Here is a 23,983-nt window from a genome sequence, read left to right as displayed (position 1 = left end):
TTAAAGAGCTTTTGCCATTAGATTGTTGACTTGATTCATAATGACTGCTAGCTAAGATTTTGAAAGTATGATGTTGACATGATCAGTCCAATCAAAGTTACTGTAGATATAACGTGATTTGATGTAATTTTATCTGTTGCCAATGATCCATTTTATTTAACTATGCAAGTCAGTTAAGAAAATAATTCTTATTTACAACGAAGGCCGATTCTTGTGATACAGCCTGGAATCGAACCGGGGTCTATAGTGATGCAGTGCCTTAGACCGCTGCGCCACTCGGGAGCCCTTGAGCCTTCTTGGATGGGCACTTCTAATGTAACTATGGCAGCACCTAAGGGGCTTGAATTTTCAAGCTCCACCATTAGATATGGCAGAACACTGAGCCAATCACGGCGCAACTAGAAAACATTACCAACCCCTACGCTCTGTATTTTCCACTGGCTGCCCCACCACCACAGAAAGCACTATTCTGAAACACCTGCATTTTGGAGCTGCCTTACTCAAGAAAGCAAAAAATAGACCATGTTTGTATGCAGCTTTATTAACTCAATGATTATTATATATATTCTTTTTTTTACAATGTTTGCAAAGTGATGTGACACGTATTATCAAAATAACATGCAAAAAGGGTGGGGCTTAAACAGGTGGGGCTCTCACCTGCCCTGAATGACGGGTCGCCACTGGCTGTCCCACAGAGACAGACTGACAGCCAGGAGCAAATATATAAACCATTACCACACATTTGTCAGCTAAATTACACTTTTATTTCGTATCACTTAACTCTCGTTCATAAGAGGGAGATACCCTATTTTTATTGTTGTTTCAGCAGTCATATTTGGTACTCTTAACTTGTTTATTACTTTGAAGTGACACAAATGGATAATTAAGCTTTTAAGCAACAAAAGATGTGATATTTCATTTGAGACTTAAAGTTTTGTAGTATAAAGGACTTGCATTAGCCTATATTGTATTATTGACAAACAAAAACATGTGTAACTATTTGCCATTTTAAAGTGTTAACTCGTGGTTACAAAAATGCCACTGATTCAAGAATGACCCAAAATAGATGTCTAGTGACTGCAACAACTTAGCTTGCCCTGAACCATACTGCAGTGTGAATGGTCATACTCAAATACAATAACAGCCAAGACTATACACCAATAAACTTAAGATCCATTACTCATAACTCAAACTGATGAGGTCATAAGATCAGTCTGTTACAGTGAAGAGGCTACATGGTTAAAATGAGAGAGAGAGAGAAAAAAAGAGTAATCAAGTAACAGATATCCACACCATATACAAACAGTTATTGTTCAAATTGTTTTGGATTTAATTACAAGTTGCAACCTCAACTTAACTAACCTAAAAAGTAACTAAGTAACTAAACTATATTGGGTAACTTGAATAGCCAGATATTCAGTTATTTTACTATTACTGTATGCTGGTTCAGAGGGGTTGGGTTAAATACAGAAGACACATTTCGGGTTGAATGCATTCAGTTGTGTGACTGACTAGGTATCCCCTTTTCCCTTCCTTTTCACTTTACCTACCGGCATACAACAACCCAGGAGGTGGCACTCATGATCTGTGCACCATGCCCCAATTCTCCTTACTCCCGGCATAGCTTCAGTTCCTGCCCCTTTATATCAAGTTTGAGGTTTGTGAAACCTCGGAGCGGCCCTCAGCGGATGTGAGCCATCTCCTCTAGAAAGGGAGTCTTCATGCAGCCAGTGCAAAGCTGGTCCATCCACAGCGGCGCCTCGTGCTGCAGGGGGGTGCGACGAGGGTAGAAAGTGTAGGAGAGGTCGTAGTTGAGCAGACAGCTGATGGATGCCATGTAGAGGTCAGAGAAGCGACACAGGCGACGGGAGAAGAAGGTGGGGTTGTGGCAGGTGCGGAAAATGCTGCCAAAGTGAGGGTTGAACAGGTTCTTGGTCACAGCTCTGAGGGGGAAAATGAAAGAATGGGCCGAAGGAAGTTCATAGGTCTGTACGAAGCTTGCCAAGTCAAAATTACACTGAATCCTTAAGGTCTGACTAGCTGTCCGACGGTTTTGATAAATTAAGTATAATTTATCTACTATAACTAGACTCACCGAAGCTCTTCTCTTTCCTTCAACCAATCCTGTAGAACTTCCTTTGACTTTGGATCTCGATGCATCTGCACAGGTTCAATAAAAAATGTTTTACTTTCATCTCAACATTCAAGAAAAACATGGTGTCAAGTGTCTCCATTCTCAATTGCATTGCTGGTGGGTAGCAAAATCATAATATTAGTTTGTTGTAGTCATGTTTTTTGCGTGGGTACAATTGATTGGGAATACATCCCATAAATGCAAGGGACCAGTCATGGTAAATGCAAGACGTGTAACTTAACCTATTGCTTTGATCTCACAGTTCGCTAAGTTCTATGTGGTAAAATGCCCAATAGTGTACCTGCATGCGTTCCAGCAGACCGGTGAGTGCCTGCAGCCAGGTGAGGCTTTGTGCATACTGCTCTGTATTCACCACCCTGGTCTCCATCTCCAGCTCTGGTACTATGGCCCCCGTCCGCCAGCCGTGACGCAGCATCAGGTCCTGCAGCAGAGCATGAGTAGTCAGCCCAGTACAACGATTAGCCACAGCATGCCACAAGTTATTATATTGTAAGCACAACAATGCGAGGCACAGTCCTTAAAACAAAATCAATTCATGTGTGCATTTCTTGTGTTCTGAAATCACATTTACACTGCCTGTATCAGTAACCAAAAATTCTGACATAATATAGTATGACTCACTGCCAAGTCACTGTATAGATGATCTCCAAAGTAGAGCACCTTGGATCCCCTCCATCCTGTGAGCCTGAGAAAGTCAAACAGGTTGCCCTACAACAAGGAGACAGCATAATAAATGTCACTAGGAAAGATGATTAAAAGGTCCAATGCAGCCGTTTTGATCTCAATATCAAATCATTCCTGGGTAGCAATTAAGTACCTTTCTGTGATTGTTAAAAAATAAAATTTGTAAAAAAAATTAACAAAAATAGCTTTTTAGCAAAGAGCAATTTCTCAAGCAAGAATTTAGATTGACCACTCCGAGACAGTCCTGAGTGGGGAGGGGAAAACGAGAAAAAAAATTACGTATTTGCAGAAAGGTTTGGAACACATTCTAATTGGTCTATGAACTAATTTAAATCGCCTGGCCTACCAGGCAGGCCAAAACCCCATCCCACCAAAAACAGGCAAAAATTTCAGGTGGTCTTTTCAGACAGCTCTTACACTAAAAGGGCATTATCATAATATTATTCCAATCTCATAGTGTGGACATATACACTGAGTGCAAAAAAACATTAAGGACACCTTCTCTATCGATGACAGACTGACCAAGTGAATCCAGGTGAAAGCTATGATCCCTTATTGATGTCACTTGTTAAATCAACTTATATCAGTGTAGATGAAGGGGAGGAGACAGGTTAAAGGATTGTTAATCCTTGAGACAATTGAGACATGGATTGTGTATGTGTGCCATTCAGTGGGTGAATGGGCAAGACAAAAGATTTAAGTGCCTTTGAACGGGGTATGGTAGTTGGTGCCAGGTGCACTGGTTTGTGCTGTGTTATTCATTATTAACAGTTTTGTGTGTATCAACAATGGTCCACCACCCAAAAGACATCCAGCCAACTTGACACAACTGTGGGAAGCATTGCAATCAATATGGACCAGCATCCCTGTGGAACGCTTTCAACACCTTGTAGAGTCCATGCCCAGACAAAATGAGGCTGTTCTGAGGGCAAAAGGGTGGAACTCAATATTAGGAAGGTGTCCTTAAAATGTTTTGTACACTCAGTGTATATGAAACACACATTTTTGACTATACTGGCCCTTTAAGTTGTAATGCTTGAAGTAAAAACAGAGGAGGAAATAAGGCAAAAAAAAAAACTGTGGATTGGCAGAACTAATGACTAATGACAATTAATATAAAGATGTGGTCTTCCACCAAATTCTGCTGAGGCCTTAGCAGCAGACAACTATTGGCCTTGACTGTGGGTCAATCTGCCAATGATGTTGGCAGTGCTCTTAGGGAGAGAGGAAAAGTACTGCATGGTTACCATGTCCTACTGTGGCAATTAGGGTTGCAACGCTACTGGTAATTTACCAAAGTTAACAGAATTAACAGGTAATCTATGTCAATCTATGGTAACTTCAGTAATTTATACTTGAATAACAAAAAAAAGTGTTCATATATAGTATACATTTTTTTAATCTGTGTCCATGTGTTTCTAGTGGATAGACCATATGGTTCAAGAGGAACTATTTACTTTTTTCCCAACTGCCACCAGTTTGGTGCAAAAACATTTACAACAAAGACATAGACATAGTAAAATAAATGTGTGTAAAAAATTAAGGATATTTCATGCTGAAACCCTCATATTAAAACACCAATGGTATTCACTAAGTTGATAGTTTATATTTAGGATAATGCTTTACAGTTCTGTCATTCAAATGTTTAGTTTAAAATCATCTTATTTGGTTATTTTATATTTACATGTGACAAGACCACACAGAGGGCCAGAGATAATTACAGATAATCTGAAGTACCCAAAAAGGCCACACAAGATATAATCTGATTAAAAACAAATAAAAACTTAAATGTCACCCAAATTCTGGTAGTTTACAGGTAAACTTTGTTATTGGCCAGTAATATAGCCTCCATTTGCAACCCTAGAGGCAATACATGTCACAGCATCAAAATATAATCCACTTTTCACTAAACTTGATCCATTTTCAGCTACAACAGGGATCTAACTTCAAGGACAAGACTAACATCTTTGCGTAGACTTCAAAGGCCATCTTTGTAAGACCAGCATTACTCAGACTAGGGACATCCGATTCAGGTTGATTAAATAGTAACTTGTGATGTGTGGAACTTTAGTCCAATAGTCTTGCAGCACCAAGGTTGTGGGTTCGATTCCCATGGGGGACCAGTGCGCAAAAGTACGTAAATGTATGCACTCACTACTGTAAGTCGCGATGGATAAGAGTATCAGCTAAATGACTAAAATGTAAAAATGTAATGCCATTCCAATCATGTGTCATTCATTTCCCACAGTAAAAGGATCAAATGCGACATTGACATTGTGAATCTCACAAATTACCACTATCTGGAACGCAAGTAGTCAATGCTGGTAAGTCCTGCAACTGAGTTAGTCACTTTGCAATTCAAAGTTCATAATTTATAAGATCGCATAGAACTTTGGCCCACACTCTCATGTATCATTTTGTGTATATATACAGCGAATTTTAAAGTATTTAGACCCCATTACTTTCTCCACATTTTGTTACATTACAGCCTTATTCTAAAATGAAATCGTTTTTTTCCTCAGCAGCATCATCATGCTGTGGGGAGGTTTTTCAGCGGCAGAGACCAGGAGACTAGTCAGGATCGAGGGAAAGATGAACAAAGCAAAGTACAGAGAGATCCTTGATGAAAACCTGCTCCAGAGCGCTCAGGACCTCAGACTGGGACCAAGGTTCACCTTCCAACAGGACAACGACCCTAAGCACACAGCCAAGACAACGCAGAAGTGGCTTCGCGTCAAGTCTCTGAATGTCTTTGAGTGGCCCAGCCAGAACCCGGACTTGATCGAAAATCTCTGGAGAGATGTGAAAACAGCTGTGCAGCGACGCTCCCCATCCAACCTAACAGAGCTTGAGGATCTGCAGAGAATGGGAGAAACTTCCCAAATACAGATGTGCCAAGCTTGTAGCGTCATACCTGATATTTCAGGGGGGTTTTCTTAATATATTTGCTCAAATCTAATTTATGCTTTGTCATTATGGGGTATTGTGTGTAGATTGAGGGGAAAACATTTGATTTAATTCATTTTAGAATAAGGCTGTAACATAACAAAATGTGGAAAAGGTCAAGAGGTCTGAATACACTGTATAAAGTAATATTTCTGGGTAATGTCTCCGCTCCTACCTGTTTGTAGATCTGGCCCTTATCCAAGCTCTTGATCTTGTCCCACTGAAGGTCCCCGTTGCCATCCAAACGTCTGAAAGGTCTGCAAGTAGAAAATATGATCAGGTCACACAATGACCTGAACAGTATGTAGAATGCTCTCATTTTCTGTAAATTTGTGTAAAGACCAAGGTTATAGAATTTAGACACTTCTTGGTTGGGAGTATGAAGATATAGAGTATCAGGCTTACTTGCCACAGTTGTTGAAGAAGTGTGGTTTGTCAGCTTGAACAATGACAACATCAAAAAAGTCCCTCCAGTCCTTTCCTACCATGTATTTCATCCCTTTGTCTCTAAATAAAATCAGGAAAACAGCTGGTTAGTGAACCATGAAATGTACAGTTACTGTTGAGAGCTGAAAGTGCCCACAGATGGCACATCCATAAGGTTAACAATTTTTACAAATAAAAGCAACGCTTCCCCCGAAAGTCAATTGAATTAAAATTTCCTAAATTATATAACCTAATTAACCTACTCCTGTGTATTCAGAAATAAATAAAATCATTCAAAATAGGCTACTACACCAGAAAGCACGATTTGGCCACAGAGGAACATTAGCTTCTTTAAAATAAAAAAAATAAGCTGTGGATGGTTTAAATCACATTGCCTAAAGTCGTAAGGGCCCGCAATTTGGGCAGCGTGCGCGGCAAATACCAAATAGATGATTGTCGAGTTACAACTGTCAGTGAGAGGTAGAAAGCCCCAGCCAGGCATATCGCAATATTTCAAAATACAATCGTGAGAAAATATACTTTGGAAGGCAAATGGCTATATTGCTGTAAAGAGAAGACAATAAAAATCCTCATCTGTCTTTTAGTTATCAAAATTCTCAACTTAATTGAGCGACCAGTATAGCCTATTTTGTTGGCACCAGAAGAGAGCACAGGCCATATCCCTGGTGAGTGTGCATATTCACTCTTTATCATTGTTGGATCAGTGCCACATGAGTTTGTTTTTGGACAATAATACTGGCTCTCATGAGGACCACCACAGGAAAGGAAGATCCAGAGTTAAGTGAATAAGTTCATTAGAGTTACCAGCCTCAGAAATTGCAGCCCAAATAAATGCTTCAGAGTTCAGGTAACAGACATCTCAACATCAACTGTTGAGGAGACTTTGTGAATCAGGGCTTCATAGTCTAATTGCTGCAAAGAAACCACTGCTAAAGAACACCAATAAGAAGAGGAGACTTGCTTTGGCCAAGAAACATGAGCAATGGACATTAGACCGGTGGAAATCTGTCCTTTGGTCTAATGAGTCCAAATTTGAGATTTTTGGTTCCAACCACTGTGTCTTTGTGAGATGCAGAGTAGGTGAACGGATGATCTCTACATGTGTGGTTCCCACCGTGAAGCATGGAGGAGGTGGTAATGGTGCTTTGCTGGTGATACGGTCAGTGATTTATTTAGAATTTAGAACACCATTTATTAATAATGCCATCCCATCTAGTTTTTGCTTTGTTTTTCAATAGGACAATGACCCAACACATCTCCAGGCTGTGTAAGGGCTATTTGACCAAGAAGGAGTGATATGTGATGCATCAGATGACCTGTCCTCCACAATCACCTGACCACAACCCAATTGAGATGGTTTGGGATGAGTTGGACCGCAGAGTGATGGAAAAGCAGCCAACAAGTGCTCAGGATATGTGGGAACTCCTTCAAGACTGTTGGAAAAGCTTTCCAGGTGAAGCTGGTTGAGAGAATGCCAAGAGCAAAGCTGTCATCAATGCAAAGGGTGGCTACTTTGAAGAATCTAAAATAACATATTTTTGCTTAACACTTTATGGTTACTACATGATTTCATATGTGTTATTTCCTAGTTCTAATGTCTTCACTATTTTTGTACAATGTAGAAAATAGTAAAAATAAAAAATAAACCTTGAATGAGTAGCTGTGTCCAAACTTTTGACTGGTACTGTACATCTCTGATTTATTTAACTGTCAGTTTGATTTGGTTGATGGTGACACTTACACAAAGCTAAATGGGCTGTTGGTTATAAGGAAGAGCTTCTTGCCATGGCTGGCCAGATGGTGCAGAACTGCATATGTCTCATCTCCTCTGAGAATATATTTCTCTGTGGGAGGGAGATGAAAGGGTCAATTGAGACGGGAATATCCCCTTCCCTTGAGTATTTCTGAAGTATGTAAATATTCCACTTCCGTCAGAACGTGTTGTCCCTTGGAAGAAACTGATAGCTTTGTTCATTGGGAAACAATCATGTAGCATTTAAGTAAAATACAAAGGCATTTAAAGTAATTGTTAGACTGTGGTACAGTAGAGTATAAAGAGACATATTATACTGTCTTGAAATGCCCTCTCCTCTCAATTCCTAACAAACATGAACTCCGTAAACACATCTTTAAACAAAACTTATTAACATTATAAATTGTCAAGTGTATTGTCATTTCTTTATACACTTTAAAGTGCTAAAATATGAACATACTTTTAATTATGTTTGCAACATTTGATCAATTATCTTGACTTACCCTTAGCAATGGTTTTTGAAGAATCAGATTTAAAATACTTGAAAAAGATTAGCCCCAAAACTATTATCTGCATGGCAGTTAAATTGCTCTCCTGTTAATGTTTTCGAATACAGAGAATGAACAGTGGATCAAGACAACACTGCTTTTTATTTAGGTGATTTTAACAATGTTCCTTTTAAAAGAACCTGCAAACTGGGCATGGGTGAGATGGGGAGCATCCAATACAAACATGAGATTTAATGTCTAAAACCAAAGATGGAAAAAAAAAAATAATAAATAAATGTACATCTCACCCAAGTCTTGCATTATCCACTTGTACATGTAGCCTTTGATATGCACCATTCCAATGGCATCCTGAGGAAAATAAAAAGAGTGTGGATAAGCTCAACTTTCACTGAGAATGTTCGTATACAGTTGTCTTGCACAAGGTCTAAAATACATTTTAGACCTTGAGGGCTTACTTTTGTGGGCTTACTACTCCTATCTTAAAAGGACATTTAACCAGCCACGTTTTTCCTCTCTTGGGAGAGATCCATTGAATGTTTGCGGAATGTGCTGTAAAGATCTAGCATTCCTGGAATCTTGCCACTCACTTCTGTAACTGGGAAGTACAGTTTGTTCAGAACAAATCATAGACATCCTGAATCAGCAACTTAAAAAAACAAGGCCTGGTTCGATGTGGCTGTGTTATGTTCGCTATATTAATTTATATACTGCTCAAAAAAATAAAGGGAACACTTAAACAACACATCCTAGATCTGAATGAAAGAAATAATCTTATGAAATACTTTTTTCTTTACATAGTTGAATGTGCTGACAACAAAATCAGACAAAAATAATCAATGGAAATCCAATTTATCAACCCATGGAGGTCTGGATTTGGAGTCACACTCAAAATGAAAGTGGAAAACCACACTACAGGCTGATCCAACTTTGATGTAATGTCCTTAAAAAAAGTCAAAATGAGGCTCAGTAGTGTGTGTGGCCTCCACGTGCCTGTATGACCTCCCTACAACGCCTGGGCATGCTCCTGATGAGGTGGGGGATGGTCTCCTGAGGGATCTCCTCCCAGACCTGGGCTAAAGCATCCGCCAACTCCTGGACAGTCTGTGGTGCAACGTGGCGTTGGTGGATGGAGCGAGACATGATGTCCCAGATGTGCTCAATTGGATTCAGGTCTGGGGAACGGGCGGGCCAGTACATAGCATCAATGCCTTCCTCTTGCAGGAACTGCTGACACACTCCAGCCACATGAGGTCTAGCATTGTCTTGCATTAGGAGGAACCCAGGGCCAACCGCACCAGCATATGGTCCCACAAGGGGTCTGAGGATCTCATCTCGATACCTAATGGCAGTCAGGCTACCTCTGGCGAGCACATGGAGGGCTGTGCGGCCCCCTAAAGAAATGCCACCCCACACCATGACTGACCCACCGCCAAACCGGTCATGCTGGAGGATGTTGCAGGCAGCAGAATGTTCTCCACGGCGTCTCCAGACTCTGTCACGTCTGTCACATGTGCTAAGTGTGAACCTGCTTCATCTGTGAAGAGCACAGGGTGCCAGTGGCGAACTTTCCAATCTTGGTATTCTCTGGCAAATGCCAAACGTCCTGCACGGTGTTGGGCTGTAAGCACAACCCCCACCTGTGGACGTCAGGCCCTCATACCACCCTCATGGAGTCTGTTTCTGACCGTTTGAGCAGACACATGCACATTTGTGGCCTGCTGGAGGTCATTTTGCAGGGCTCTGGCAGTGCTTCTCCTGCTCCTCCTTGCACAAAGGCGGAGGTAGCGGTCCTGCTGCTGGGTTGTTGCCCTCCTACGGCCTCCTCCACGTCTCCTGATGTACTGGCCTGTCTCCTGGTAGCGCCTCCATGCTCTGGACACTACGCTGACAGACACAGCAAACCTTCTTGCCACAGCTCGCATTGATGTGCCATCCTGGATGAGCTGCACTACCTGAGCCACTTGTGTGGGTTGTAGACTCCGTCTCATGCTACCACTAGAGTGAAAGCACCGCCAGCATTCAAAAGTGACCAAAACATCAGCCAGGAAGCATAGGAACTGAGAAGTGGTCTGTGGTCCCCACCTGCAGAACCACTCCTTTATTGGGGGTGTCTTGCTAATTGCCTATCATTTCCACCTGTTGTCTATTCCATTTGCACAACAGCATGTGAAATTTATTGTCAATCAGTGTTGCTTCCTAAGTGGACAGTTTGATTTCACAGAAGTGTGATTGACTTGGAGTTACATTGTGTTGTTTAAGTGTTCCCTTAATTTTTTTGAGCAGTGTATAAATGTTTTTTTTGCAGGGGTGGTCTTAGTCACACAATTTGACATATTGGTAAGGTGCTTGGTGCAGTACTTTCAAGTAGCTGCACTCAGGACTGATTTCTGAGAACATCGGCAAGCTGTAAAACTATCGTAAATAATGCACAAGCTACATGCTGTTCATCAAATCAAATTTGATTTGTCACATATGCCGAATACAACCTTAGTGAAATGCTTACAAGCCCTTAATCAACAGTGCAGTTAAGAAAAATACCTAAGAAAAAAAAGTAACAAATAATTAAAGAGCAGCAGTAAAATAACAAGTACCGCTACAGAGTCAATGTGCGGGGGCACCGGCTTCGAGGTAATATATACACGTGGGTAGAGTTATTAAAGTGATTTATGCATAACTAATAAGAGAGAGTAGCAGCAGTGTAAAGGGGGGGGGGGGGGGGGGCAATGCAAGTAGTCTGGGTAGCAATTGATTACATATTCAGTAGACTTCTGGCTTGGGGGTAGAAGCTGTTTAGAAGCCTCCTGGACCTAGACTTAGCGCTCCGGTACCGCTTGCCGTGCGGTAGCAGAGAGAACAGTCCATGACTAGGGTGGCTGATAAGTCTTTGACAATTTTACAGCCTTCCTGACACCGCCTGGTATAGAGGTCCTGGATGGCAGGAAGCTTGGCCCTAGTGATGTACTGGGCCGTACGCACCACCCTCTGTAGTGCCTTGCGGTCGGAGGCCGAGCAGTTGCCATACCAAGCAGTGATGCAACCAGTCAGGATGCTCTCAGTGGTGCAGCTGTAGAACCTTTTGAGGATTTGAGAACCCATGCCAAATCTTTTCAGTCTCCTGAGGAGGAATCGGTTTGGTCGTGCCCTCTTCACGACTGTCTTGGCGTGCTTGGACCTTGTTCGTTTTAGATGTGGACACCAAGGAACTTGAAGCTCTCAACCTGCTACACAACAGCCTCGTAGATGAGAATGGGGGTGCACTTGGTCCTCCTTTTCCTGTAGTCCACAATCGTCTCCTTTATCTTGATCACGTTGAGGGAGAGGTTGTTGTCCTGGCACCACACAACCAGGTCTCTGACCTCCTCCCTATATGCTGTCTCGTTGTTGTTGGTGATCTCGTTGTTGTTGGTGACCACTGTTGTGTCATCTGCAAACTTGGTGTTGGAGTCGTGCCTGGCCATGCAGTCATGATTGAACAGGGAGTACAGGAGGGGACTGAGCACGCACCCCTGAGGGACCCCCGTGTAAAGGATCAGCATGGCGGATGTGTTGTTACCTACCCTTACCACCTGGGGGCGGCCCGTCAGGAAGTCCAGGACCCAGTTGCAGAGGGAGGTGTTTAGTCCCAGGGTCCTTAGCTTTGTGATGAGCTTTGAGGGCACTATGGTGTTGAACGCTGAGCTGTAGTCAAAGAATAGCATTCTCACATAGGTGTTCCAGGTGTGCCAGGGCAGTGTGGAGTGCAATAGAGATTGCATCATCTGTGGATCTGTTGGGGTGGTATGCAAATTGGAGTGGGTCTAGGGTTTCTGGGCTAATGGTGTTGTGAGCCATGACCGCCCTTTATAAGCACTTCATGGCTACAGACGTGAGTGCTACGGGTCGGTAGTCATTTAGGCAGGTTACCTTAGTGTTCTTGGGCACAGGGTCTATGGTGGTCTGCTTGAAACATGTTGGTTTATAGACTCAGACAGGGAGAGGTTGAAAATGTCAGTTAAGACAGCAGAGTACACGTCCTGGTAATCCACCTGGCCCTGAGGCCTTGTGAATGTTGACCTGTTTAAAGGTCTTACTCACATCGGCTGCGGTGAGCATGATCACACAATCATCCGGAACAGTTGGTGCTCTCATGCATGTTTCAATGTTACTTGCCTCAAAGCGAGCATAGAAGTAATTTAGCTCATCTGGTAGGCTTGTGTCACTGGGCAGCTCTCGGCTGTGCTTCCCTTTGTAGTCTGTAATAGTTTGCAAGCCCTGCCACATCCAACGCTTTGCCTGTTTGATGGTTCGTCGGAGGGCATAGCGGGATTTCTTATAAGCTTCCGGATTAAAGTCCCGCTCCTTGAAAGCGGCAGCTCTACACTTTAGCTGAGTGCGGATGTTGCCTGTAATCCATGGCTTCTGGTTGGGTTTGTACGTACAGTCACTGTGGGGACGACGTCATCGATGCACTTATTTATGAAATCAGTGACTGATGTGGTGTACTCAATGCCATCGGAAGAATCCCTGAACATATTCCAGTCTGTGCTAACAAAGCAGTCCTGTAGTTTAGCATCTGCTTCATCTGACCACTTTTTTTATTGACCAAGTCACTGGTGCTTCCTGCTTAAATTCTTGCTTGAAAGCAGGAATCAGGAGGATAGAATTATGGTCAGATTTGCCAAATGGGGGGCGAGGGAGAGCTTTGTACGCGTCTCTGTGTGTGGAGTAAAGGTTGTCTAGAGTTTCTCTCTCTCTGGTTGCACATTTAACATGCTGATAGAAATGAGGTAAAACGGATTTAAGTTTCCCTGCATTTAAGTCCCCGGCCAGTAGGAGCGCCACCTCTGGATGAGCGATTTTGCTTATGGCGGTATACTACTCATTGAGTGCGGTTTTAGTGCCAGCATTGGTCTGTGGTGGTATGTAGACCGCTACAAAAATATACAGATGAAAACTGTTGGTAGATAGTGTGGTCTACAGGTTATCATGAGATGCTCTACCTCAGGCGAGCAAAACCTCGAGACTTCTTTAGATGTCGTTTACAAATATACATGGACCGTCACCCCTTGTCTTAGAGGCTGCTTTTCTATCGTGCCAATACAGTGTATAACCCGCCAGCTGCATGTTTTTCATGTTGTCATTCAGCCACAACTCGGTGAAACATAAGATTACAGTTTAATGTCCCGTTGGTAAGATATACGTCCTTTTAGTTCATCCAATTTATTTTCCAGCGATTGTATGTTGGCCAGTAGTACAGAAGGCTAGGGCAGATAAGCCACTCGTCGGCAGATCCTCCAAGGCACCCCGATCTCTTTCCACGATATATTTTCCGTCTCTTTCTCCTGCAAATGACAGGAATGAGGGCCTGTTCAGGTGTCTGGAGTAAATCCCTCTCGTCCGACTCGAAGAGAAATTCTTCGTCCAGTTCACTGTTCTGATTTCCAGAAGCTCTTTTCGGTCATAAGAGACGGTAGCAGCAACTTTATGTACAAAATAAGTTACAAAAAATGAAAAAATTAACAAAAATAGCACGTTTTTTTAAGAGCCCATGAAACGACAGCCATCCTCTCAGGTGCCATCAAACCGTTATCAGCGCCCAAAACCACTAGCTAGCTAAGTTCCATCTGTGTTTGTCAATGAAGCTAGCTAGTAGCTAGCAGGCACATTAAGCAGCAGGCCACGTTAGCTAAATCAGCTTATCAAGTCACTGACAAGTGGCAAAGAGCTTCGGTGCCGTTTTGTTTTGAACTTTCTCACTATCCATTACCGGAGTGAGAGGCTGTCTGGCAGTGTTTAAAAGTAAATCATGTTACGAAACAGGTTGTGGTGGGACACAAGGGGGCCATACTTGCGAACATTAGAAAAGTTTAGGTTTAAACTTTCTCTCAGTCTCAAAATGGGCATCAGTCAATTAAAATCATCGACGTAGTTGCATGTGATTAAATGCTGTTCCCATTACATAACCTAGCACATTTAGCCCTATGCTAACTTTAGCAGGTGGCAGTGATTATTTTCTTGTAACAAATTCTGCATCAGCCTATGAAAAATCTTAGACTTTATATCCAGCAACCAATGGCATTTCTTAATAGGTCAACGTGGCCACCAGAGGGCTATTTTAAACCTCCAAATTCAAGGTTTACTTTTGTTCCGCTTGGTCCTTCTCAAGTGTTGAGTGCCAATATTGCATGATGCCTCGTTGACCTGACAAAATTTAAAAAAGGCACATTTTCATATATATATATATATATATATTTTTGCTCATCTGTTTCACTGTGGTTTTAGAGTCAAAGCGGTTGACTAAAACCAGTGCACATTAACCGTGGGTTCGAGCCCCCTCGCATAAAGCATTTTTGTACAAGAAAACACTGTTCACTGCTGGTACTCGATGCTCGATTCAAATAACACGTGACAAAGTGGATGATTATAAAAATGCATATAAAACATTGCACATGTAAACTGTAGCCTACACATCTATGCAATTTGGTGGCCAAGTTGACCTATTTTAAGAAATGCCATTTGTTGGTGGATATAAAGTCTAAGATATTTGATAGGCTGATGCAGAGATTGATGATAAAAAGATTGTGGGGGCTGTTTTGTTAGACTTCAGTTCAGCTTTTGACATTATCGATCAGTCTGCTGCTGGAAAAACCTGTGTGTTATGGCTTTACATCCCCTACTATATTGTGGATAAGGAGTTACCTGTCTAACAGAACACAGAGGGTGTTCTTTAATGGAAGCCTCTCCAAAATAATCCAGGTAGAATCAGGAATTCCACAGGGAAGCCGTCTAGGCCCCTTATTTTTTTCAATCTTTACTAACACGCCACTGGCTTTGAGTAACGACATGCCACTGGCTTTGAGCAAAGCCAGTGGCAACGAATAAGGCAATGAATAAGTTAGTCCTAAATATTTCAAAAATTAAAAGCATTGTATTTGGGACAAATCATTCACTAAACCCTAAACTTCAACTAAATATTGTAATAAATAATGTGGAAATTGAGGTGACTAAACTGCTTGGAGTAACTCTGGATTGTAAACTATCATGGTAAAAACATATTTATAGAATTGTAGCTAAGATAGGGAGAAGTCTGTCCATAATAAAGCACTGCTCTACTTTCTTAACAGCACTATCAACAAGGCAGGTCCTACAGGCTCTAGTTGTCGCACCTGGACTACTGTTCAGTTGTGTGGTCAGGTGCCAAAAAGAGGGACTTAGGAAAATTGCAATTGGCTCTAAACAGGGCAGCACGGCTTGCCCTTGGATGTACACAGAGAGCAAACAATAATATGCATGTCAATCTCTCCTGGGTCAAAGTGGAGGAGAGATTGACTTCATCACTACTTGTATTTGTGAGCGGTGGTGACATATTGAAAGCACCGAGCTGTCTGTTTAAACGCTTAGCACACAGCTCAGACACCCATGCATACCCCACAAGACATGCCACCAGAGGTCTCTTCACTGTCCACAACAGACTATGGGAGGTGCACATTACTACATGGAACACTATTCCACATCAGGTAACCGATGCAAACAGTAGAAATACATACATACATACATACATACATACATACATACATACATACATACGAGGGAAAAAAGTATTTGATCCTCTGTTGATTTTGTACGTCTGCCCACTGACAAAGAAATGATCAGTCTATAATTTTAATGGTAGGTTTATTTGAACAGTGAGAGACAGAATAACAAAAAAATCCAGAAAAAACGCATGTCAAAAATGTTATAAATTGATTTGCATTTTAATGAGGGAAATAAGTATTTGACCCCCTCTCAAATCAGAAAGATTTCTAGCTCTCAGGTGTCTTTTATACAGGTTATGAGCTGAGACTAGGAGCACACTCTTAAAGGGAGTGCTCCTAATCTCAGCTTGTTACCTGTATAAAAGACACCTGTCCACAGAAGCAATCAATCAATCGGATTACAGACTCTCCACCATGGCCAAAATCAAAGAGCTCTCCAAGGATGTCAGAGACAAGATTGTAGACCTACACAAGGCTGGAATGGGCTACAAGACTATCGCCAAGCAGCTTGGTGAGAAGGTGACAACAGTTGGTGCGATTATTCGCAAAACGAAGAAACACAAAAGAACTGTCAATCTCCCTCGGCCTGGGGCTCTATGCAAGATCTCACCTCGTGGAGTTGCAATGATCATGAGAATGGTGAGGAATCAGCCCAGAACTACACGGGAGGATCTTGTCAATGATCTCAAGGCAGCTGGGACCATAGTCACCAAGAAAACAATTTGTAACACTACGCCGTGAAGGACTGAAATCCTGCAGCGCCCGCAAGGTCCCCCTGCTCAAGAAAGCACATATACATGCCCGTCTGAAGTTTGCCAATGAACATCTGAATGATTCAGAGGACAACTGGGTGAAAGTGTTGTGGTCAGATGAGACCAAAATGGAGCTCTTTGGCATCAACTCAACTCGCCGTGTTTGGAGGAGGAGGAATGCTGCCTATGACCCCAAGAACACCATCCCCACCGTCAAACATGAAGGTGGAAACATTATGCTTTGGGGGTGTTTTTCTGCTAAGGGGACAGGACAACTTCACCGCATCAAAGGGACGATGGACGGGGCCATGTACCGTCAAATCTTGGGTGAGAACCTTCCTCCCTCAGCCAGGGCATTGAAAATGGGTCGTGGATGGGTATTCCAGCATGACAATGACCCAAAACACACAGCCAAGGCAACAAAGGAGTGGCTCAAGAAGAAGCACATTAAGGTCCTGGAGTGGCCTAGTCAGTCTCCAGACCTTAATCCCATAGAAAATCTGTGGAGGGAGCTGAAGGTTCGAGTTGACAAACGTCAGCCTCGAAACCTTAATGACTTGGAGAAGATCTGCAAAGAGGAGTGGGACAAAATCCCTCCTGAGATGTGTGCAAACCTGGTGGCCAATTACAAGAAACGTCTGACCTCTTATTGCCAACAAAGGTTTTGCCACCAAGTACTAAGTCATGTTTTGCAGAGGGGTCAAATACTTATTTCCCTCATTAAAATTCAAATCAATTTATAACATTTTTGACATGCGTTTTTCTGGATACACACACACACACACACACACACACAAAAAAATCAGCAGGGGATCAAATACTTTTTTCCCCCCTCACTGTACGTACGTACGACGTCGACGCGGGGGGGAAAACATACATACATACATACATACATACATACATACATACATACATACATACATGCACATGCGTGTCGTGTCTTTGGGGCACCATTAAACTGAAGACATGTTTATCAAATAACTCCCTGTAATTATTATTACGCGATTAAACTGATTAATCGTTTAACTGTAATTAACTAGGAGATCGGGGCACCAAGGGAAATATTCAGATTACAAAGTTATAATTTTCCTAATATAACTTTCCTATATTATAACATCGTATCTGACCGATTATCTTCTGGTTTAAATGGTGTATTCTTCACCTCGTCAGTCTCATTCCAAACGTCGTAAATTGTTGTTATCTGCACGAACCCAGTCTTCACTAAGTCATCCATACATCAATTGTCTTAAAATCATTTATTTACTCAACTAAGTAATTCACAGAAAGCATACAAACCGTAGTTATCGTCACAAAGCAATGGTAGCGAAATGTGCCCTAGTGGGCTAAACCGGCATGGCGGCTTGTTAAACAAACAAGGGGGTTGGGGGCAGCGGAGAAGGCACAACAGAGTTCATAAATATTAACAATTGATATGCTAATCCTTGGCACATGAACGCTCACTCATTCGGGAACAATTGCAATCAATATATATTTACGCTCAGTGTGTCGTCGGGATCCTTGTTGGAGAGTTTGATTCTGTTGGAGGGTTTTTGTCCGCGCTCTCCCTCTCTCTCTCGGTTAGAATGGTTCTTTCAAAGCGACATTCATTAATGTTTTTATAGAATGGATGTTTCGTCGGTCTTTGCGTTCAACGACACCGAATTTCTAGCTGCAGACTAGTAATTAATATCAAAGACTTATTATTCTGTCGGTATCGATAGTCTAAAAGTTTAACCACGTGGTATGGTTAAAGTTCAGTAGAGGAATGCATGGTCAAACCTTGGCTCTCTCTTCTGAGGCAAGCTGGTCTAAAGAAAGAAATTCTGGGTGGGGGTTTTATACTGAACATAGAAAAGGTTGTCACATGACGCCTTGTCCTGTCTGTGTCCCTGGGGGCGTGTCGATGACTTAGTTATGCTTTGAACAGAAATACAATTCTCTCACATTAACATCAGTACATAGCATCTCAACATATTCCAAATAGGTTTATCCTTATTCATTACTTGTATACAACCATTTAGATGTAAGTCTCATAGCTGAGGCTATTATATAAACATTATTATGGTAATATGGCAATATTGTCTCTCATGAGTTGTCATAAAATTGTACCAAGTGGACCAGTTCATAGCTGGATTCTTCACCGATCTTTTATACCTTCTCCAGAACAGAAATGTCGTTCGGTTCTCCAATCCTGTGAGGTGGTAGAATCCTTTGTTCTCTATACGAAACCCACTCTGTCTCAAAACTGTGGCCTGTAAGGCAGGACATTCCCTTTGGAATTTACGACCGCCTTCACACAGCCTTCTGTCAGAAGTATAGAGGTCGGGGGATGGTGCATAGAAAACCCAGAGGGCAACGTCATGACATATGTATCAATTACTTTTTTCCCCTCACTGTACGTACGTACGATCCCCTGCTGATTTTGCATGCATGCATGCATGCATGCATGCATCAAATACTTTTTTTCCCCTCACCGTACATACATACATACATACATACATACATACATACATACATACATACATACATACATACATACATACATACATGGATTTTGTGTTGTAGATATGTGGTAGTGGAGTAGGGGCCTGAGGGCACACACTTAGTGTGTTGTGAAATCTGTTATGAATGTATTGTAATGTTTTTAAAATTGTATAACTGCCTTAATTTTGCCGGACCCCAGGAAGAGTAGCTGCTGATGGGGATCCATAATAAACAAATACATTTAGTTAGCAGTGCCAATAGCTTGTGCGTCAGCCTGCAAGAGGGACTCCAACAAGAAGCTCCTAATTAATTGTATTCATAATTTACAAGATTTTTGCTGCATTTCAACACACAAAGATAATTCTACATTTCAACGGGGAAAACAACTCATGTAAAATTCGAACCCTTGCCACAATCTGCAACAATTACGTGAGGCTAAGCACTCTACACAGAAAGCTATTTGACTAGTCAGTCAAACACACATGATCTAGTTGCTTTGATTATCAGAATGTACCATTAGACTTCTGTTAAGGACGCTTCATGGGTAAGTATTTGATCACGTGCAATTACGTCTACGATTTTAATTGGCTGATGCGTATTTTGAGACTGACAAAAAGTTTAAACTTCAACTTTTTCTAATGTTTGCAAGTATGGCCCCATGATGCTCACAAATGGCTTTGGAATTTTGGAATGTTGACATGTGGCTGTTGGGATGCAAGTGCGCATCGTCTCAATTCTCATTTTGCCCAAAACTGTGAAAGACTCGAGTGATCACTATCAAACACATCAGCAAGAGGCCACTCGATAAAGGGCTTATGGGCCAAGTATTGTTATCGTCGCTGTCTGACGAAAACCTCATGTCCAAAACATAATCTTTTCAGGAAATAAAAATAAAAAAAACGACCATATTTTCCCATTAACAAAAATACATGAAACTTTAGAAGCTATTTTGAATACATTTTCTTCCAGGAGTCAGCATACATTAAGGGGTTACTGCTTTGAATAAATAACATTAAAAAGCTAAAATGTTATCAGACAGCGACGATATGTAAACAAGTCTGAGGCACTGCGTCATGTGGGCTCACTGTCTCACTGTCTGTTGGTTCTGCCACACAGTTGGATAAAGAGCATTCAGCGCAGTTTTTTCTCCATGCATGACAATTGTCCCTAGGTTTTACCATCCCGTGTTAGATGGCATGATTGAAATCAAAATACAACCCTCAAATATCCAATGAATCTAGGAATGTAACAGCTTCCCTAAATCTCACAAAAATGTTTTGGAAAATACTGACTATGACCAAATTGATGATACCGTTTTTGTAATTTTTTACATTAAAATCAATGTTCATTACAAATATCGACTTCAGCAGATATTTAAAATCAATGAGAAGATAAAATGGTATGCGACTTTTGGGTTCTCAGGACACAGATGGGGAACTTTTCACTATGTCTTGACAGCATTTGAACAGAGCCCAACACACTGGTAACGTGGCAGGCACCAAAAGCTACCTCACCGACATAGATTTGTCTTTCTTTAGTTCTTCCCAACATTTTCCATTTAGACACACTAAGCATTAGTAAGTGGCTCCACTTGAAGGGGAGGGAGGGAGAGGAGGAATAAAATTGCTTTTGGCACACTGACTGACCGACACAGCATGAAAAACAAAGTTAGCCCACATTCTCAACTGCCATGCACAATGGTAGACAAAAGGAAAATTCACAGACATTGACTTCGGTGCAACAACTCAGGAGTCAGGTTGCAGCAATGAACTAAGTTAGACTTTTTAGTTAAAAGCCTTGTATTTTCGGAACCAGCTATTTGCCCACATTTTAAAAACTGGTCCCACTTTGATGTCTGAATTAAAATAAAGTATTATCTTTGGATTCAAGTGCATCAGAATGTGGCTATGTTTTGTTGCTGAATGCACTCACCGAAACATCTTTGTAGAGATGACCAGGGTCATATTCAATGTCATTGGATAAGAAGTAGTCATTGGCAGCTGCCAGGAGAGTCATCTCTGGGATGGAGAAAACATCCATGAACTGCTTCATCATTGGACCCTGTAAGATAACGTTAGCCCAACGGGATAGAAGACAAACCAAGTTATACATATTCATGCACACCAGTCAGTTAATAGATGTTTATTCCCATAGTATAGTATGAGAACACCGACCATTTGGTTTGGAGGGTATTTAATCAAGTGGGCAAATAAACTCAACTTCTCCCAAGGCACTGAGAGAACATAGCAATAAATGAGTCAGACCATGACTATTTCTCCAGTAGCTGGCCTAAAGTCTCCATAGGATTCTTTGTGATTAAAAGAAAGAATGTGGTGTAGAGCAGGTCACGGACATGGTAAAACTTGTCTTATAGTTAATGCCATTGCAACTAGAATGAATTGCAATTGTGAACTATTGTACTTTAAAGCTCATCGCTTTTGCATGCTTTTTCAACATTTAGGCCTATAGGTCAACTATGTTTATGCACAATCTCCGATCCTTGTCTTTCATCTAGCTCATCTGTTCAGGAAGATACAGGCAAGTGTTGTCGAAGAATGTGGTGAAGTAGTGACCTTTCCATAGAAGCCACTGACTTCCTGAAGAGGGACATGGTGAGTTCCACCGTAGAGCTCCAAAACCTCGTCATCTGGAACAGGCTTCAGACCCCTGTGGGAATTAACATCTCTTTCACTATGGTCTCTTGACTACAGTATTTAATCCATGACATAGCAATAGCAAAGAGTATTGTTATTAGAAAAAAAACTTTTGTTTTCCATATATTCACCTAGCAAGTAACTTACCTGTATACAGTCCCCAGCTGGATGTAATGGAAGGCATCTATTTTCATCAACAGTCCCTGCATGGAAAACAATTTTATTTGTTCAACTACCATTTCACTCTAGTAAAAAAAAAAAAAAAAAAAAAAAAAAACTATTCCAGCTAATTTCTAACTTTTCCTGTTGAATGTTTATACTATAAGCTTTTATACAGCAAAAAAAGCACTTACCTTCTGAATGTCATAGTGGAGACCACGTGCAGCGAAGTTGGGAATATAGTCATACTTGCTAATGCCCTCTGGATACTGTTAGGGGAGTTAAAAGTAATAATTTAACAAATTCAAATCAAACAAATGTGCATCATGAACATTTGTATGAGAATATGAGGTAAACAGCATCGCATTTCCATCAAACAAACCTTGTAGTGTTTGACAAGGAAGTCTCGAGCTGTATTGTAGATCATTGTATCAAGAGTGTTGGAGTACAGAGCGAGTGTGTAATCATAATCAAAGCCATAGATGTCCACTTCATCCAAGTCAACCTCATTGTTGGCATAGATGGTGGAGGGGTTCAGTAAGTTGCATACACCTGGAGGAATCAGATCTGCAGAAAAGGAGGGGGGAGACATTAAACAAAATACCAAATCTACCATTATCAGTCTTCATGAATAGTCTTCAATGCATTGTGTGGGTAAACTGAAGTCTGGACAATTTTGGGCAGTAGGGGCCTTTAGTTAAAAATGGCCAAAGATGTATTTCATTAGGTTATGAACATTTCACTCACAGTTAGCACATCCTTCAGAGTTTATTACAGGCATAATAATTGGAATGGGAGGGGGATGTTAATATAAAAGACTAGGTTATTGGTCAACCTTATTCTAATCAAGGGGGGGATTTTGTTACTAAAATGACAAATGAGAGGTTGAAAAGTTTCCAGAGTGTAGCAATAAGATGATATGGCAGGAGTCTAACATTTGTCAACTGACAACCAACAATCTATCTGGTATGGATGGAAAAACTGTATTGACAAAAGAGAAATGGGTTAGTGATTATACCGTTTCAGTTGGCAAAAAAACTAAACATATTTTAGGCAAACTTTAACATTTACATAAAAACATCTTACCGTGCACAAGCCGTTTCATTTCATTATACCTTGACCAAAGGTAAGTCTTGGAGTCAATCTTGAGCCCTGTAGTGAATGCCCTTTCAGACAAGATAGGCGACACCTTCTGTTTGTTGCCCGCTACGTGTCTGTGATTTGCGGGTGATGGAGAAGTTGGGATGGCTGTGGACCGTGCAGGCTGGATACCTAAATCTGATCCATTTTGTTCATTTTCGCAGCATTCACCTATTTGGGTGGTCGGACCTGTAGATGCCACGCTACCACAAGAAGCCACATAAACTTTGCAAAGCGACGTAGACTTACTTGTCTGCCATAACGCATGGCTAAACGTTCTTATTTTTTGACAGGACATGAGTACTTGGCATTTATCAGAGTATCTTTAGAACGTTATCTCAATCAAAAGAAATATGTAGCGGATAGCGTACAACAGCCACTGAGTCTGATGCACAAGTAAGATCCAGTGCATATTAGACACTCCCATTGCCGGACAGATTTTGGGGCTGAGTCAGCTCTCTCGCTTCGCCTCTTCCTCTGTGGTCTCAACATCCTCATCGAATCACGCGCCGTGAGACGATGACTGATTTCACGTTCAGCCTATGGTGGGAAAGAATGCAGTCTTCCCAAAATGTGTTTCCATGCACAGTTCGACCTACGCCTGCTACGTGACTGATCTCAGCCTCCAGCTGGCTGAAGCATCTCATGTTTTATTTCATGGATGAAATATTTATAAAACCTGGGAACCATAATTTGATTAAATCTAGGTTTTATTTTAATAATCGTATTTTAATAAAATTGTCTGTGGTGAAAAAGTTTGGTAAAAATTAGCGTTACATGTTATTA

The 23,983-nt window shown here is 41.5% G+C and overlaps 1 protein-coding gene across 1 annotated transcript; it reads right to left on the bottom strand.

Annotated features, from left to right (window-relative positions):
• Positions 1–741: 741 nt before the first annotated feature.
• On the bottom strand, positions 742–23,654 carry LOC106572218 (5'-nucleotidase domain-containing protein 2). Its single transcript, XM_014146209.3, has 14 exons — positions 23,144–23,654; positions 22,440–22,624; positions 22,252–22,326; positions 22,046–22,101; positions 21,818–21,911; positions 21,177–21,305; positions 8,782–8,842; positions 7,974–8,076; positions 6,191–6,292; positions 5,961–6,042; positions 2,777–2,863; positions 2,436–2,576; positions 2,096–2,160; positions 742–1,943 (listed from the first exon to the last, which is right to left on the bottom strand). Exons 1-14 carry the CDS (start codon positions 23,493–23,495, stop codon positions 1,682–1,684), a joined length of 1,794 nt encoding a protein of 597 aa, XP_014001684.2. The 5' UTR covers positions 23,496–23,654; the 3' UTR covers positions 742–1,681.
• Between the last annotated feature and the right edge of the window lie 329 nt (positions 23,655–23,983).

Source organism: Salmo salar, chromosome 15 (genome assembly GCF_965601325.2).
Source record: "Salmo salar chromosome 15, fSalSal1, whole genome shotgun sequence".
In the NCBI taxonomy this organism is placed as follows: domain Eukaryota; kingdom Metazoa; phylum Chordata; class Actinopteri; order Salmoniformes; family Salmonidae; genus Salmo; species Salmo salar.
This window is presented reverse-complemented; position numbering and strand designations above follow the sequence as displayed.